Source organism: Actinia tenebrosa, unplaced genomic scaffold (genome assembly GCF_029948245.1).
Source record: "Actinia tenebrosa isolate PJP-AT-01 unplaced genomic scaffold, QUT_ActTen_1.0 PGA_scaffold4__44_contigs__length_22323623, whole genome shotgun sequence".
In the NCBI taxonomy this organism is placed as follows: Eukaryota; Metazoa; Cnidaria; class Anthozoa; order Actiniaria; family Actiniidae; genus Actinia; species Actinia tenebrosa.
This window is the reverse complement of record NW_028292581.1, coordinates 15,544,146-15,561,607: the sequence shown is the minus strand read 5'-3', so window position 1 is coordinate 15,561,607 and position 17,462 is coordinate 15,544,146. Positions and strand designations below refer to the sequence as shown.

Genomic DNA, 17,462 nt, shown 5'->3' with positions numbered 1-17,462 from the left:
GGTCGCTTGTTTCTTGTTCTCTCTCTTCACTTTTCAAACCCGCAACACTGTACATCCTATAGCCGAGGTAGACGCAGCCCTCGATCTCTCACCACACCCCGAACATCGGTCAAATGGTGAAATCCACTTCAAAAATTCCCAGTTATCTAGTCTCCACTCAAAGACGGCCATGTTCAACAATGCCACCGTTCTCTTCAGACCCAGGTTCGTAGATGGCGTCTCTACCGTAACGCGCTATGCGCAGAATCCATCAAGCCGTGGAGGGTGACCATACAACGGGCAAAACCACAGCCAGAAGGGTCAAGATAGATCAAAGAGAGTCAGGATAGATACGACACCACAGCCACTGACCACCACTCAGTCTTTAACGTTTTCCTAGATCTACTTCTTTGCGACCGTCAGTCCACTTTCAGCATACAATACTACGGAAAACCTGGAGGGACATTTCAGACTTCATACTTCAGACTTGGGATATTTCAGACTTTGGACTTCAGCCAGCGCTGCCCAGCCTTATGTTTGCATTTTGCAAAACTCAAGCTTTTTTCTTTTCGAGTTTCAAATTGTGGTCGAATATCAATCATCCGGCTTATAGTTACATCCAGTTTCTAATGACTTACACTGACATTCACTGATTTATAATTTCAGACTTCAGAGTTGATGCCTGATAGTCAGACTTCAGAGTTGAAGCTTAAACTTCAGACTTCAGAGTTGAAACTTCAAATTTCAGATGATAATAAGTAAATTCCAAAATTGAAATTGCTTTGTTTGGCGACACTGCGTTAGCTCGGCCCTAGGAGAGGGGAAATGGGAGGAGGGGAGAGGGTAAAGAAAAGAGGGCTCTCCCTTTTTCTCCTCCTCCCCCCCCCCCCCCCCCCCCCCCACACGAGGACTGAGGACGATGTTGTTTCTTTTAAAAATCGCTAAAAATCCTGCACAGTTGCATGTTGATTTTCGAACGAACGTTGCGCGAGAAGTTATAACTCGTGTAACTTGTATTAAAAATCGACGAGTCGTCTCGCGAATAATCACCGTTGCGAATAGTCCCGTGTAAAATCAGCTTAAGGTCACGCTCATTTCCAAGAATCGCACAATAACTCAAAAGAAACTGATAAAAAATGCTCTCCCTAAATTATGCATTCATGGCGTCACAACATTTCAAGGAAGTAATTAGGTCACGCTCATTTCCAAGAATCACCTGACCAAAGACTGACAAACAACATTATTCAGACAACTCCCTCATCTCGTCTCGTCTCAACTCCCGAAGACATGGAATCGTTTGTTGAAGATCTTAAGAAGAATCTTCGATGTTTCCTGTGTAATGATAGTTTCACTGAACCAAAGATCTTGTCTTGTTTCCACACATTTTGTAAGACTTGCGTCAAACGACACGCCGAGCAAGTCCACCAAATCAACATCTTCAAGTGTCCTCGATGCAAATCACAGACTTCTCTACCAGAACTAAACAGCGTCGAAGATCTACAGCCAAGTCTAATACATTCTAGAATCTTGAAGGGTCTGGCGTTGGTAGAAGGAGAAAAGGCTTGTTCTGCTTCTGAGAGTCATTCCTCAGCTTCTTGGTATTGTTTTGAATGTGATCATTCACTGTGTCAAGAATGCGAGAAGAGCCATTCGTTCTTCATTAAAGATCCGCACAAGGTCGTTCGTCTGGCTGATTTGAAGAAAAAAGATATTCAGTTCCTAATAACAAGAGAAAATCCTTGTTCAAGTCACCCTCATCACAGGCTAGGGTTCTTCTGTGAAGATTGTGATGGAATGATTTGCAGGACATGTTTGATAGATCACAAGGATCATAAGACAATGTCATTAGATAAGTTTGCTTCTATCAAGAAAGCTGTATTGTCAAAGCATCTGCAGGTATTAGAGCTGTTGAGATTAGATGACAAGGAAAAGCAACAACAAGAAAAGATTGCTAACACAATCAAACAACAAGGAGAAAAAGCAAAAAAAGAAGTCAAAGACAAAACCAAGAAAATCATCCAAATACTACAAGACAACGAACAAGAATTGCTGAGACAAATCGATGAGAAATTGGACACAGCCACAACAAACTTGAATATAATTCATCATATTCCAGCCGTCAAGGAATACATCAAGAATGTGATGGAAAGAGGACTGGCAAGTGAAATGATGAACATTCAAGAGACACAAAGCTCTCAGAACTTCATCTTCAACCACATTTCAATCTGGAGAATTGAATTTATTCATAATCAAGGGCTGACGAAACAAGTGGATTCAGGGCTAGGAAAAATACGCACTTTAGAAACAGACCACAAGATGAGCACTATTCAGGTGAAATCTGGGACGGAAGCTTTAAAAAAAGAAAAGCTGATAGTGACGACTAAAAGCTCTACAGGAGAACTCAATCATGATCCAAGGGATGTTATTGACGTTCGAATCAAGCCTGAAGAAAATGTGAAAATAGAAAAGAAATATGTGAGAACTGATGGTAAAGTAGAAGTTGAATTCATGGCTAAAGTAGCTGGTCAGTTGACAGCAGAGGTTCAAATGAATGGGAATCATGTATCTAACAGTCCACTAGTGGTGAATGTCAAGCCACAAGAGATGAGATCAACAGGACAGTTTAACATGAAAGGTGTAAATATAGATTCTAGTTGGTTAACAGGTATAGCAGTAAACAAAGAGAATAGCAGGTTCGCTGTTTCAAATGTTTCTTCTCCCTGTGTTTATGTATTCACCACTGATGGAGATCTCTTACTGACGTATGGTAGTCACGGTAGTGCACAGGGACAATTGTTTGGTCCTCAAGGTTTAGCATTTCTGAATGATACAGATTTAGTCATAGCAGACTTTGGTAATCATAGAATATGTATAGTGAACACTACAACAGGGACACTGGTAAAAACCTTTGGTAACCAAGGTAACGGGGATGGAGAGTTTCAATATCCTTGCGGTGTACACGTCGATGACGATGGTAACATCATTGTGTGTGATGGTGATAATCATCGTGTTCAAGTCTTCACAAGAGACGGTGACTATCAATATCAGTTTGGTTTGACAACACAGGACAGGTTTACTCCTACTGATGTGATAACACATGATGGACTGTTTTACGTCAGTGATAAGAATAATCATGTTATTCATGTATTTGAGAAGAAAGGTAACGTACCGACTAGAATATCGACGATTGGTTGTAAAGGCAGTGCTGATGGTCAGCTGTATGAAGCATGGGGACTGTCTATTGATAATGACCATCATCTACTGGTGTGTGATAATGAAAATAAGCGCGTACAAAAATTCACATTGGATGGTCGTTTTGTAGGAAAGACTTGTGATGTAATCCATTCCCCTCTATTTATAACTGTTTTAAAGGATGGTCAGTTATTAGTTAGTACGTATGGTTCTGGTGTCTGGTATATAAAGTAGAATTGGCTAATGATTTTCAGTCACCATATTTGATCGATATGACATATGCAATGATATTCTAGTGTTTGACATGTACTAAAATATAACCATTCGCAGTTTATACATTTAATATATGTTTATTCTTTTTTACTTTTGTTTGCGTTTGCTTTCTTTTGTCTTCTTTCATTGTTTTTTACTTCCCTTTTTTTCTTTTTTTCTTTTTTTTCTTTTTTCTTTTTTCTTTTTTCTTTTTTCTTTTTTAGTTTTTATCAAATATTGATATATCGAATACGAAACTGAAAAAGAAAAGGAAAATAAAAAATTACCAAAAAGTGAAGTAGTGAAAGGAGACAAAAGATTCGATATAATCTTCCACCATAAAGCGGTTCGTATTATTTCAGATCTCCTTCCATTGTGATCCGCTACTGATGTTTTGGAAAGATTTTATGACAGCTTTATCATCAAAAAAAGGCGTCCTTCGTGCAATTTTTATTGATAGGTGTATAGATACCCGATAAAACACGATCTACGAGTTTATTAAACTACTTAAAAAAACTCACGATGTATGTTCTGATATTGTACCTAATTCTTTACGAAATGAACCAAGTTTGATAGAGAAAATCAAAGTTAGATTTTATGCAAATGAAGACGAATCTATATCAGATATAAATGAAGAAATAGAAAACGCGCGCGTGTGCTGTATGCTGTGTGCTGTCATAAAGCACGCGGGGGTTGGCAGAACACGAGAGAAGCGTTAGGAGAAGCACGACGCGTAGCGGAGTGCTTCTGGACACTTCTCGAGTGTTCTGCCAAACCCCAAGTGCTTTATGACTGCACACAGCACGGCAAGCAAGTTTTTTATTTCTTTTATAAAATACAAATTACAATAATAGATAGGAATGACGCAACGTAAAGTGCGCGCGCGTGCAATGTGCTCTCATAAAGCACGCGCTCCAAACCAATCAGAACGCGAGATTCATAACAGTTATTTCATAAATCTCCTTCATGGTCATGATTTCTATTGTGTTTTATTCATGAATTATTAATGATTTTGGCTAAGTTTGCATAAGGAATGCATATACTATATTTGTTATAGAAAATTTGTTATCAGAAGGACTTCGAAGTCTAAAGCCAAAATATGGTTCAGTCGTTCAATTTTTCATTGGATTACATCACTAGGATACAATAGACAAATTAAGGTTTTTTTAAATCTAGAGGTTTGGGGACCGGTCATTAGTTTTGGTCTGAGGGAAGGAGAGTGGGGGAGGTGTCGGAGGACTTTCGTTCGTTGCGACATCTTGAAGATTAACTGCATGTTAACCCCAGCAAGAGGCACTAGTTATCTCAGTTTTCTTTTGATCTCTCATTTCTAGTGGCTTCTAATACCTGTCATATTATCCCCCCTCCAGTTGCCTGGCTAAGACACATGTGATCCAATCCGATCCAATATGTCGACTATGATGTCATATCAGGAGTGTGCGATCGGGTTCTTTTGGCGGGTGATCAACAATGTCTCAGTTATTTAATACATTTTTTCGTGACTTGACATTAATCTGTTTCTCTAGGCACGTGGAAATCCCCACCATCATACGAGTAACATATAATACCCTGATCTAACAGAGAACTTAGAGGCTAGGAGATGTCATAATATAAAAAATACCCTTTTCTTGGGATATATCACAAACATATGTAAGAATATTGACTGTAAACAATTGTCCGATAAGTCATATTAGCCTGATAAAGATATTTTTTTTAAAAACGCTTTCCAGAGATGGGCTCCTTTACAATCCAAAGTAATTCAGTCACTTGTGTCTAAACGAGCCAGGACTTCTTTATAAACAGTTCCTTACCTTACGAAATCTAAAGATGCAATACAACTTGTATATATATCATGTTATGTTGGTTTTTCAGTATTTTCTTTTGTATTGTGGTACTTTTAGAATAAACATTTTCATAAGATCAAAGTTTTCCTCTTTCTCTTTTCCCTTCGTCTCCCTTCCTTTCGTCTCTTTTCCTTTCTTGCTTACTATCTGCCCCTTTGCTTTCCTTTCTTTATCTTCTAACACCGGTTTAGAAAATACCCCAATGGCACAAAAACGACCGTTTTATGGATGAGACAACGATGGTATATAGTTGCATTGTCATCCACCATTTGCACACGAAATCTTTCGGAAAACTTTCGAAATTCGATAATTAGAAAATTCTCTGAGCTCGTTATGTCGCCACAAAGATTTCTATATCCTAGAAAATTTTCCTTTGCTATCAAGGTAGTTCCGGACCCTTGCTACTGCGCATCCATTTCGCGCATCTCGTTTTTTACCCTTTATTTGCGCTGTATTGAAAATTGATTCAAATAATGTCAGAAGTTGAATCCTTTTCTATAACTTATCAAACTATTTTGCTAATTCATGGAACTTTTGAGGCAAAAATGAAATGTTTTCAAAACATGCTTAGATTTTTGTTGCCTGACTTGATCACTCTTTGGATTCAAAACAACAAATTCATACCTTTATGAAAATGAAGTAACAAAAAATGAATTTGACATGTTATTCTCAAAATCAATTCGAAATACGTCTTAGATTCTCTGGAGATTACAAAGACGATTTGACCAGTTTCAGACATGTTAATGTACTAGAACCCAGTCCCGCGCGGACAAGATTTGTGTTTTTTTGACCAAAAACCTTGGATTTAGTCGCTCATAGCTCGTCTATTAGTACGTTGACCCCCAATTTTTTTCTTTTTATTTAAACCTAGATATTTTCTTTGGATTTAGTGCGGGAAGAAAAAATTCATAGTTAAAATTGTCATGAATTTTCAACATTTTTACAACCACACACGCATATAACTGCGCCGAATTGCAAGCAATTTCGCTTCTAGAATTTAATTTTCACGCCACTTTCAAAAGATTGCATGGTTTTTTTTAATCAAGGTATGTTTCCTAGATTCAACAACTATCGTTTAAACAGTTTCCTGTTTTTCTTTATTAAATCCAATCGAGCAATTCGAATTCATTGGCGGGGACAGATTTTCGGCAAAAACGCGCGGAAAACTGAAAAATCACACCTTTTTGACGCCTTATATCTCGATAACCAATACGGGGACCCCCTTCTTTTTTTATTGTTTGAATGCCCTAACAATAAACTTCAAATGACAGAATTTAAAAAAAAAAGTTTATAGAAGAACTTTGAAGATCCGGTACTACCTTAAACAAGCGAATATCTCTACATTAAATGCTCCGCAACAAAAAAGATTCGGCAACATGTTGGAAGTTCTTGATTCAGCTCCGAAAACTCGCAACGCATAGAAAATAGCGAACTCTTTGAAAGTTGATTCGTGTAAGAGCTTCATCAACGATTTTTCGCACAACCTCTAAATTGCAGTTCAATGCTCTAATACGTACTTTGCGCGAGTAGTTGACTTGTGTATAACAAAAATCGACAAGTCGTATTGCGAAAAATCGTCATGCGAATCGTTCCGTGTAACATCAGCTTAAGGTCACGCTCATTTCCAAGAATCGCTCAATAGCTTAACTATTAAGAAACCGAAAAAAATATGCATTCATGGCGTGACATCATTTCAAGGAAGTAAGGTCACGCTCATTTCCAAGAATCGCCTGACCAAAGACTGACAAACAACATTATTCAGACAACTCCCTTATCTCGTCTCAACTCCTGAAGACATGGAATCGTTTGTTGAAGATCTTAAGAAGGAACTCCAATGTTCCCTGTGTAATGATACTTTCACTGAACCAAAGATCTTGTCTTGTTTCCACACATTTTGTAAGCCTTGCGTCAAACGACACGCCGAGCAAGTCCACCAAATCAACATCTTCAAATGTCCTCGATGCAAATCACAGACTTCTCTACCAGAACTAAGCAGCGTTGAAGATCTACAGCCAAGTCTACTACATTCAAGAATCGCGAATGGTCTGACGTTGGTAGAAGGAGAAAAGGCTTGTTCTGCTTCTGAGAGTCATTCCTCGGCTTCTTGGTATTGTTTTGATTGTGATCATTCACTGTGTCAAGAATGCGAGAAGAGTCATTCGTTCTTCATTAAAGATCACAAGGTCGTCCGTTTCGCTGATTTGAAGAAAGAAGATATTCAGTTCGTAATATCAAGAGAAAATCCTTGTACAAGTCACCCTCATCACAGGCTAGAGTTCTTCTGCGACGATTGTGATGCAATGATTTGCAGAACATGCTTGATAGATCACAAGGATCACAAGACAATGTTATTAGATAAGTTTGCTTCGATCAAGAAAGCTGAATTGTCAAAGCATCTGCAGGTACTAGAGCAGTTGAGATTAGATGACAAGAAAAAGCAGCAACAAGAAAAGATTGCTAACACTATCAAACAACAAGGAGAAAAGGCAAAAAAAGAAGTCAAAGACAAAACCAAGAAAATCATCCAAATACTACAAGACAACGAACGAGAATTGCTGAGACAAATCGATGAGAAGTTGAACACAGCCACAACCAACTTGAATATAATTCATCATATTCCAGCCGTCAAGGAATACATCAAGAATGTGATGGAAAGAGGACTGCCAAGTGAAATGATGAACATCCAACAGACACAATGCTCTCAGAACTTCATCTTCAACCATATTCCACCATACTCTAGAATTAAATATGTTGCTAATGCAGAGCTGATGCGACAAGTGAATTCAGGGCTGGGAGAAATACAAACTTGCTTGAAAACAGACCATACTAAGAGCACTATTCAGGTGAAATCTGAGACAGAAGCTTTGAAGAAAGAAAAGCTGATAGTAACGACTAAAAGCTCTACAGGAGAACTCAATCATGATCCAAGGGATGTTATGGACGTTCAAATCAAGCCTGAAGAAAATGTGAAAATAGAAAAGAAAAATGTGAGAACTGATGGTAAAGTAGAAGTTGAATTCATGGCTAAAGTAGCTGGTCAGTTGACAGCAGAGATTCAAGTGAATGGGAATCATGTATCTAACAGTCCACTAGTGGTGAATGTCAAGCCACAAGAAATGAGAACAACAGGACAGTTTAATGTGAAAGGTGTAGATATAGATTCTAGTTGGTTAACAGGTATAGCAGTAAACAAAGAGAATAGCAGGTTCGCTGTTTCAAATGTTTCTTCTCCCTGTGTTTATGTATTCACCACTGATGGAGATCTCTTACTGACGTATGGTAGTCACGGTAGTGCACAGGGACAATTGTTTGGTCCTCAAGGTTTAGCATTTCTGAATGATACAGATTTAGTCATAGCAGACTTTGGTAATCATAGAATATGTATAGTGAACACTACAACAGGGACATTGGTAAAAACCTTTGGTAACAAAGGTAACGGTAATGGACAGTTTTATGTTCCATGGGGTGTACACGTTGATGACGATGGTAACATCATTGTGTGTGATCGTGATAATCATCGTGTTCAAGTCTTCACAAGAGACGGTGACTATCAATATCAGTTTGGTTTGACAACACAGGACAAGTTAATTCCATTTGATGTGATAACACATGATGGACTGTTTTACGTCAGTGATTATAATAATCACGTCATTCATGTATTTGAGAAGAAAGGTTACGTACCGACTAGAATATCGACGATTGGTGGTAAAGGCAGTGCTGGTGGTCAGCTGAATGGACCATGGGGCCTGGCTATTGATAATGACCATCATCTACTGGTGTGTGACTGTGGTAATAACCGCGTACAAAAATTCACATTGGATGGTCGTTTTGTAGGAAGGACTTTGGATGTAATCAATAACCCTACATATATAACTGTTTTAAAGGATGGTCAGTTATTAGTTAGTACGTATGGTTCTGGTGTCTGGTGTGTAAAGTAGAATTGGCTAATATTATGCTGTAACACATTTGACCCGTATGACAAATTGAGTGATATCACTGAGTTTGACATGTGCTAAAATATTACCATTCACAGTTTATACATTTAATATCTGTTTTTATTCTTTTTTACTTTTGTTTTCGTTTGGTTTCTTTTGTCTCTTTTCACTGCTTCACTTTTCTGTTATTGCTGTTTTGTCCTTTTCGTTTTCTTTGTTTTTTTCTTCTTTTTTTTTTTTTTTTTTTTTTTTTCTTTTCTTCAGTTAAGCTTCTTAATCGAATACAGTAAAAACGTTCTTATAGAAATGGTACTTAAATCAAATTTTGGCTAACAAGGTTCTTAAAATAGGTTTTCGTATTTCCATATGAATTTCATTGAAATATTTTATAAATATAATCTCATAATACAATATGTAGCTACCGGCGTAACCATGGCTAGGGTTTTATACGGATCTCTGACAATCTTTAATAGTTCTTAATTTGATCGTAAAACTATAACAAACATAAAAGAATACATGAATTACTTAAGGTTACAATCACAATTGTGTTATCTCTAATCAGGCATGATTTACAGTGAACAATGGTATATACGGTGTGTCTAAATCCTCCAAAAATGTACAATCAATAATAAATCATATATATGTGTGATTACAAAGTAATTGTATAAGATTTTACTGACCTTGTCTAGCCATATACTTGCTCTTACAAATCGCTCCTCGTGGTCCGTTGACCGACAATTGAAATTTGAGATCAAAATAATGATGTACTTATTATATACTTAATAATTATTTAAACATTCCACGACTGTTTATGGCAACAGTCACAGGGCTTCCCAACAGTCGGTGGAGAACCACTGTTCAATCAAAGAGAATCATTGTTTTGTTGTTTTTTAATATTTGGAACATAAACAAATATAAATGTCACTGTGACTTAATGTTCATATACACGTAGTGTGTGTTTTACTTGGATGCTTCGATGCCCTTCGATGGTGGATGTTAGTCTTCCTCTGCCTTCTGGAGCACTACAAGCTTCTGTACAGGACGTTGAAGGTACTTCGTCTCTGTCAGTCGTCTTCCCTTGTTGTCCAATTGGGAGGTAGCTAGGGCGAGGAGTGCCTTGCGCACTAAACCATCATCACTTGGAAGAACTTCGTAGACACGAGCAAGCTTCCAATCGCTTCTTGGTAGATTGTCGTCTTTAATAATAACAATGTCATTTACCTTGACGTTTCGGCTAGGTCGGTCCCATTTCTTTCGTACTTGCAGTGTTTGCATGTACTCTCCTCTCCACTTCTTCCAAAATTCATTGGCTAGATGCTGCACTCTCCTCCATCGCTTGCGACAGTACAAGTCAGCCCTTAAAAAGACACCTGGAGGGGGCATCAGTACCTTTGACTTCATTGTCAGTAGGTGATTTGGTGTCAAAGGCTCCAGGTCTTCTGAGCTTACTGTCGTCAAAGGCCTTGAGTTGACGATGGCTTGAACTTCCTTCATCAGAGTGCGGAAGCTTTCGTCGTCGAGCTGATGTCCAGCCTCTTGCATAAGCGGTCGTAGGACGTTTCTCACACTCCGGATTTGCCGTTCCCACACTCCTCCAGCGTGGCTTGCGGAAGGCGGATTCATCTTGAAGGTGATCCATTCACAATTTTCCTTGAGTAACTCATCGCGTACTTTCTCTTCATCTAGGGCTTCCCGTAATTCGTTACTGGCTCCGATAAAATTGGTACCACAGTCAGATCTTAATTGACGTACTGGGCCACGCTCTGCTAGGAAGCGCCTGAGTGCGTTTATGAATGAGTCGGTGGACAGCGACGCTGCGGTCTCTAGATGTATGGCACGGGAGGGCATGCAAGTAAACAAAACGCCATAGCGTTTCACCTCCTTTCTTCCCTCCTTTATACTAAATGGGCCGAAATAATCCACAGCACAATAGGTGAAGGGAGGTGCTGGTTCCAGCCGGTCATTTGGGAGGTCCGCCATCTTTTGTTGCTGCAAAGGAGCTCTTAGCCTTTTACATGTTATGCACCGTTCGATAGCCGACGCTGTTGCCGATAATCCTCCGGTTATCCAATATCCGCGCTGAAGTACTTCGTTGTAAGTCATTCCTCGGCCTTGATGCTTGGTTGCTAGATGACAGTTATTTATAACCAACTTGGATATGTGGGCCTTTCCGGGCAATATAACTGGATGCTTCAGTTCTTCCGACGTGCTAGCCCTTCGAAGGCGACTTCCGACACGCAGGACACCTTTGTCGTCGATGAAGGGATCTAGACGATAAAGGCTACTGCATTTCTTTAGACTTGTGTTACGAAGTCTTGTTGACTCTCTGTTGACAAATTCGCCCTTAACATCTATCGAATTCAAGGTCTTGATTTCTTGTTGGAAGTGTTCTTGTTGAATACTGCGGATGATGACGTTTTCTGCTTGACGCAGTTCCTCTACGCTGATCGCGCGGTCGCTGTAGAAGCAATTATCTGGACTGTCGGCATCTGATGACAGTTTGAGCTTGGCCTTCTTCTTCAACAGGTTCTTGTATCGTATGCACCTTGCTACGGCCCTTTTTGCTGTAAACCAGTTTGAGAAACGGTTCAACCTGCTCGTCTCAAGATGACCTGACTTGAAGTCGTCTGTATGCGTGGTCAGTGTGACTGTCTTCTTGAGTTCTGGATCATCAGGACTGAGCTCATTGATTTCACGTTGGTGGACGTCATGTTGACCAAACTTGCGGAGGAATTCTGGGCCTCCGAACCACGTCTCATGCTCTAAGAGTTCCTTGGCCATCAAACCTCGTGATGCTGCATCAGCTGGGTTGGAGTCTGTGCGCACGTACTGCCATTGCTTGGGTTCTGTATGCTCATGGATCTGCTGAACGCGATTGGCGACATATATGTGGAATCTCTTTGCGCTGTTGTTGATGTAGCCTAGGACCACCTGGCTGTCAGTCCAAAACACTTTTTGAATGTCCTGATACTCTAGCTCTTGACACAACCACTGACCAACCTTGACTGATACCACTGCTGCAGTAAGCTCGAGGCGTGGAATAGTGACTGGTTTGAGTGGCGTCACGCGTGCCTTTCCCATCAGCAGAGCACAGTGGGCTTGGCCTTCATCATTTATCAAACGAAGATAGCTGCACTGCCCGTAGCCACTCTGACTAGCATCTGAGAAATTGTGTATCTCAACGTGCTTTACCTCGCCAAAGTCCTTTGGCTTGTAGCATCGTGGTATCTTGATATTTTCTAAGGTACTCAGCTCGTCGCGCCATCTTTCCCACCTCGGACGAAGATTGTCGCTTATGGGATCGTCCCAGTCGACTGCTTCCCGACACAGCTCTCGAAGGATCTGTTTTCCGACCAAGACCACGGGAGCCAGGAATCCAAGAGGGTCGAATACTGAGCAAACAGTAGACAGAATACCTCTTCTAGTTAGAGGACGATCTTGGAGGATTATCCTAAACTGGAAGCAATCCGTCTCGATACACCACATGACACCGAGAGTTCGTTCGATTGGTAGAGGATCTTGGTTGAAATCAATGTCTTGAAGATTTTTAGCTCTGTCCTCAACTGGGATGGATTGAATAACTTTCTTGATGTTACTGTTTATCTTGTGAAGTCTTAGACCCGCCTTCGCGCATATGGCTTGACTGTTCCTTATAATTTCTACCGCTTTCTCCGGGGTCTCTACAGACTTGAGGCCGTCGTCGACGTAGAAGTCTCGACGAATGAAGTTGGCAGCTTCTTGGCCAAATTCAATTTCTCCATCGTTCGCAGCTTGCTTGAAACCGAAATTTGCACATCCGGGAGATGATGCTGCACCAAATAGATGGACATTCATGCGGTATTCAATCGGTTGGCTGTCCAGGTTCCCATCTTCCCACCAGAAAAACCGAAGAAGGTCTCGGTCTGCTTCATCGACATAGAACTGGTGGAACATACCTTCCACATCGCATGAAAAGGCAATTTGTTCCTGACGGAATCTACAAAGAACACCCAATAAGCTGTTTGTCAGATCGGGTCCTTGCAGAAGGTTCTTGTTCAATGATGTGCCTCTGTAGACGGCGCTGCAATCGAAGACAACCCGAATCTTATCTGGTTTCTTTACGTGGTAGACGCCGTGGTGGGGAACATAGTTAATACGTCCTCCTGTGGGTCTGCCGCCTTCGGCCGGAACTCTCTCTGCACATTCATCAATCGTCTTTCGCATGAACTCGAGATAGTCTCTTCTTAATCTCTCATTCCCTTTCAGACGCGCTTTGAGCTGTGCGAGGCGTCTCAGGGCTTGAGACCTGTTGTTTGGGAGACAAACATCCTTGTTCCTTAGAGGGAGAGGCATTTCGTAGTGCCCGTCTTTCCTTTGGCGAATCTGATTTTTCATTTCCGTCAGAAATGCTCGGTCGTCTGCTGACATGGGCTGTTGTTTGGGATCTGGCTTCTCGTGGAAGTCTCTCTCGAACATCTCCCTCACCTGGGCAGGGCTTATGACCTCTCTTGCGTGAGTTTCGGTCGTGAAGGTGGCTTTATTGGCATCATTTTGCTCTTCGCGCACCATGGAAATGTGATCAGCTGTTGTCGCATTGACCCAATTGTTGGTATCAGATTCTTCTGGTGACTCTTCATTGATGGGGCTCTTACACACACGTCCAACGATGCCCCAACCAAGGTCGGTTCTTATTCCATACGGGTCGTTATCAGAACCTGCTATGACTTCTCGAGGCTTGATGGCTTTAGGGCAGTTCGTGCCTATCAGCAAGCCGACTTCGATATCATCTCTGTAGGGCATCAGTTCATCTGCGATTCGATTAAGATGCTTCCACTGTCTCGCGATTTCAGGCTTTGGAATCTGGGATGGCTTGCAAGGAATGACTGGTCTCGTGAAGATCCTTGGCAGTGTGATGGAGACTTGACGCTTGTAATCTTGCACCTTGATTCCTTGAATCTTCTTACACTGTATTAACTCATTTTCTTCGTGCATTGTTGAGAGAAGAAGATGACTATTCGCTCCGTCGATGTTCAGTGCTGATCTAAGGCTTTCGGTGATGAAAGTTGCATTCGACTGACAATCAATCAACGCGTATGTTAACCTTTCAAGCTGAGGTTTTTCTGTGCAGGATATCCACACTGGAACAATGAGACTCTGATCTTGTCCATACTGCTGACCTTCAACCTTGCAAACGCTTGTACACCTTGTTGCTGCTGTATCTGCTTTTGCAGTCTCGACCTTATGCTGTTGCTCCCTTCGACCTTCGTCATCGACATGCAGACAAGTGGGATGTTGCTGTTTACATCGGGAACAAGTAGTGATCTCCTTGCATTTGTTTTCCTTGGACATGTGACCGTGCTGTAGACAACGGAGACAAAGTCCCTTTCTGATCACAAATTTTGTTCGCTCTTTAATGTGTTTCTTTGCAAACTCGGAACAAGCATTTAGGTGATGATTACCCTTCTTACACCACAGACATAGTGGGGTCTTGTGATCATTGCTTAAGGTGCCTTTAGTTTCGGTAGATAGGGTAGAAGCGCTGTTGAGGATGTTAGTTCTGGGCTTTACCCTTGACGGTTTGCTTGTGTCGCTAAGTCCAGTCAACACAGGTAGGCATTGGACTTCTGCTGTACTGGCCACAAATTCAACAAATGATTTGAAGGGAGGAAATTTAGAGTCGCCGTGTGCGAGTTGAAATTCCCTCACCTTTGTACCCCATTTTGGGTGCATCCAGCTTGGCAGGATTTTAAGTAATTGTTTGTTCTCATGTTGTTTGTTCAGCGTTTCTAAATCTTCTACTGACTGCATTGCAAGCTCGCATGTCTTCAAGAAGTCTGCAAATTCACGCAAATCTCTTCCTTCCTTGGGGGCGATTCGAGGCCAGTTTGTCAGCTTGTTTCTAAAGGCTTCAGCAACGACAGACGGATGTCCAAAACGTCTCTCTAACGTTTTCTTGGCCTCCTGGTATGCTTCAGCTGTCTGAACAAATTGGTATCCTTCCACGATTTTCCTTGGTTCTCCGGCGAGATACTGTTGTAGGTAAAGGATCTTCTCACTGACGTTTGTTACTCTTTTTTCAATTACAGCTTCAAAGGCAGCTTTCCAGGTAGGCCATTCTAACGGGTTACCGCTAAAGACATTAAGCTTGGGCGTTGGCAGACGAGCTGCTTCCATACTCTCTGCAATCGCCGAGCCGAATTCTTGAACCGATGGCTGATGAACTGGTATGGAATACTGATAAGCGCGGGAATAACCTGGCACGTGGGGAGGCGTTGAGAAAGCGTTAACGGTTTCTTTAGCTCCATCGCAGGCAGTACTGGCATGAGATTGTTGATTTTCGCCCTTCGGTACTATCTGAGGAGTTGAAGTGTGGATAGGAGGTTGGCGGAATATTGCTGGTGGAATCAGAGTTCGGCGTTCTTGAGGACTTACGTTGTCGTTATCTGTATAACGCATTGGATGGTGAGTATTTCGATTACCTGGAGTGGCTGGGTTTCCTGTGTTCGGTATGATATCCTTCGAGATTCCTGTGCCTGGTACAAGGTCCCTTTCGTGCTGCTTGCTTCCACCTTTGTTGTAAGTTTCGCGATTTCCACCAAAATAATGACTTCCGGTAGACGTGATCTCCTTATTTGGCCTTTCGATGGGTATATTTCCATTGTCAAATGGGTTGTTGACATTTTGATTCGAGGTCTCATGTTCATCGTTTAATTCCTGATTTCCGTTCAGTTCGTTATCGTTATCACTTGGCGTATTAAAATCGTCAATCGCGTCGTTTCCGGTCTTGATGTCTGCGTTGTGTTCGTTATCGTTTGGTTTATTGGAGCCGTCAATCACGTCGCCTATCTGATTTCCGGTTTTCATGTTTGCGTCGTTTTGACCTCTGAGATGTGTTTGCTTAAAACCGTGCATCGATGTTATGTAACGCCGGACGTTATCATCTTTACTCTGCGTTTCGAGTCGACCGAGATTTGCTTCGGATAAGCATGATCTATCATCGAATTCCTCCATCAGGTCTTTCTCGGCCTTCGCCATTTCGTAACTCTTCATTCTTTGCAACTCTTCAAATTCAAATCTCTTTCGTTGTAGCTCTAGTTCGAATTCTGCTTGCAAACGGGCGTATTTTAGGTCAACTTCCTTTTGGGCGAGAAGAATTTTCATCCTTTGGATACTTTTATTCGTAGCTTGAGACGTTGCTACACTTCTGCGCGAGCGGGTTTCTTCTCTTTCTAGTTCGAAGATTCTTTCTCCTAATCGTTTACGTAATTCGAGCGCTTCTTTGTTTTGTTCGTTGCATGAGTTAATCAATTCGTGATGGGATTCGATTGATGCTATCCTTCTGAGATCTTCTTGCAATATTTGTAGATTATTGCGGTATTTTTCAAAGTTATGTCTGTTCTTTCGCTAAATATCTGAGCCGTGATCGAGCCACGTCAGCTCAATGTTATTCATGATATTCTTTAGCTCCTTGAGAGCTTTGTCTAAGTTTGTTTCCTTTAATGATGTTACATATTGTTGACCTTTCGCGGTCAACGTTCGTGTACGCTTGAAATTTACGACTGCAGTCGTTTCTCTTTCACTCAGAAAGTCGGGTACAAGTTCGCTTTCAGCTCCGTCGAGCCTTGCATCGCTTAAACTTCGTCTCATCGGGCTTATAGGATCCGACGATTCCATACTAGCCTCGTTTACTTAGCTTAGCGTGCGAAATCTAGTTCACAGTCTTTTAAACCACAAGTTTTAAGACAAGTTTTACTGTAGCTACCGGCGTAACCATGGCTAGGGTTTTATACGGATCTCTGACAATCTTTAATAGTTCTTAATTTGATCGTAAAACTATAACAAACATAAAAGAATACATGAATTACTTAAGGTTACAATCACAATTGTGTTATCTCTAATCAGGCATGATTTACAGTGAACAATGGTATATACGGTGTGTCTAAATCCTCCAAAAATGTACAATCAATAATAAATCATATATATGTGTGATTACAAAGTAATTGTATAAGATTTTACTGACCTTGTCTAGCCATATACTTGCTCTTACAAATCGCTCCTCGTGGTCCGTTGACCGACAATTGAAATTTGAGATCAAAATAATGATGTACTTATTATATACTTAATAATTATTTAAACATTCCACGACTGTTTATGGCAACAGTCACACAATATAAATAATTTATATTCATATTTGTACTCTGTACTCTTAGTAGTACATTATTTGAATGGCTAACACAATAGACATCAACACTATTTTGGCTTGAAAGCAAAAAAAAAGTCA

General features: G+C 40.8%; 3 protein-coding genes across 3 annotated transcripts; 2 read left to right on the top strand and 1 right to left on the bottom strand.

Moving 5' to 3' along the window:
* The first annotated feature begins 1,240 nt into the window (after positions 1 to 1,240).
* On the top strand, positions 1,241 to 3,419 carry LOC148907230 (E3 ubiquitin-protein ligase TRIM45-like). The gene has a single exon (XM_089037082.1). It carries the CDS (start codon positions 1,267 to 1,269, stop codon positions 3,403 to 3,405), a length of 2,139 nt encoding a protein of 712 aa, XP_088893208.1. The 5' UTR covers positions 1,241 to 1,266; the 3' UTR covers positions 3,406 to 3,419.
* Positions 3,420 to 6,845: 3,426 nt separating this feature from the next.
* Positions 6,846 to 9,396, top strand: LOC148907229 (tripartite motif-containing protein 2-like). The gene has a single exon (XM_089037077.1). It carries the CDS (start codon positions 7,064 to 7,066, stop codon positions 9,203 to 9,205), a length of 2,142 nt encoding a protein of 713 aa, XP_088893203.1. The 5' UTR covers positions 6,846 to 7,063; the 3' UTR covers positions 9,206 to 9,396.
* Positions 9,397 to 9,622: 226 nt separating this feature from the next.
* Positions 9,623 to 16,342, bottom strand: LOC148907228 (uncharacterized). The gene is made up of 2 exons (XM_089036410.1): positions 9,883 to 16,342; positions 9,623 to 9,695 (listed from the first exon to the last, which is right to left on the bottom strand). Exon 1 carries the CDS (start codon positions 16,340 to 16,342, stop codon positions 10,199 to 10,201), a length of 6,144 nt encoding a protein of 2,047 aa, XP_088892536.1. The 3' UTR covers positions 9,623 to 9,695; positions 9,883 to 10,198.
* Between the last annotated feature and the right edge of the window lie 1,120 nt (positions 16,343 to 17,462).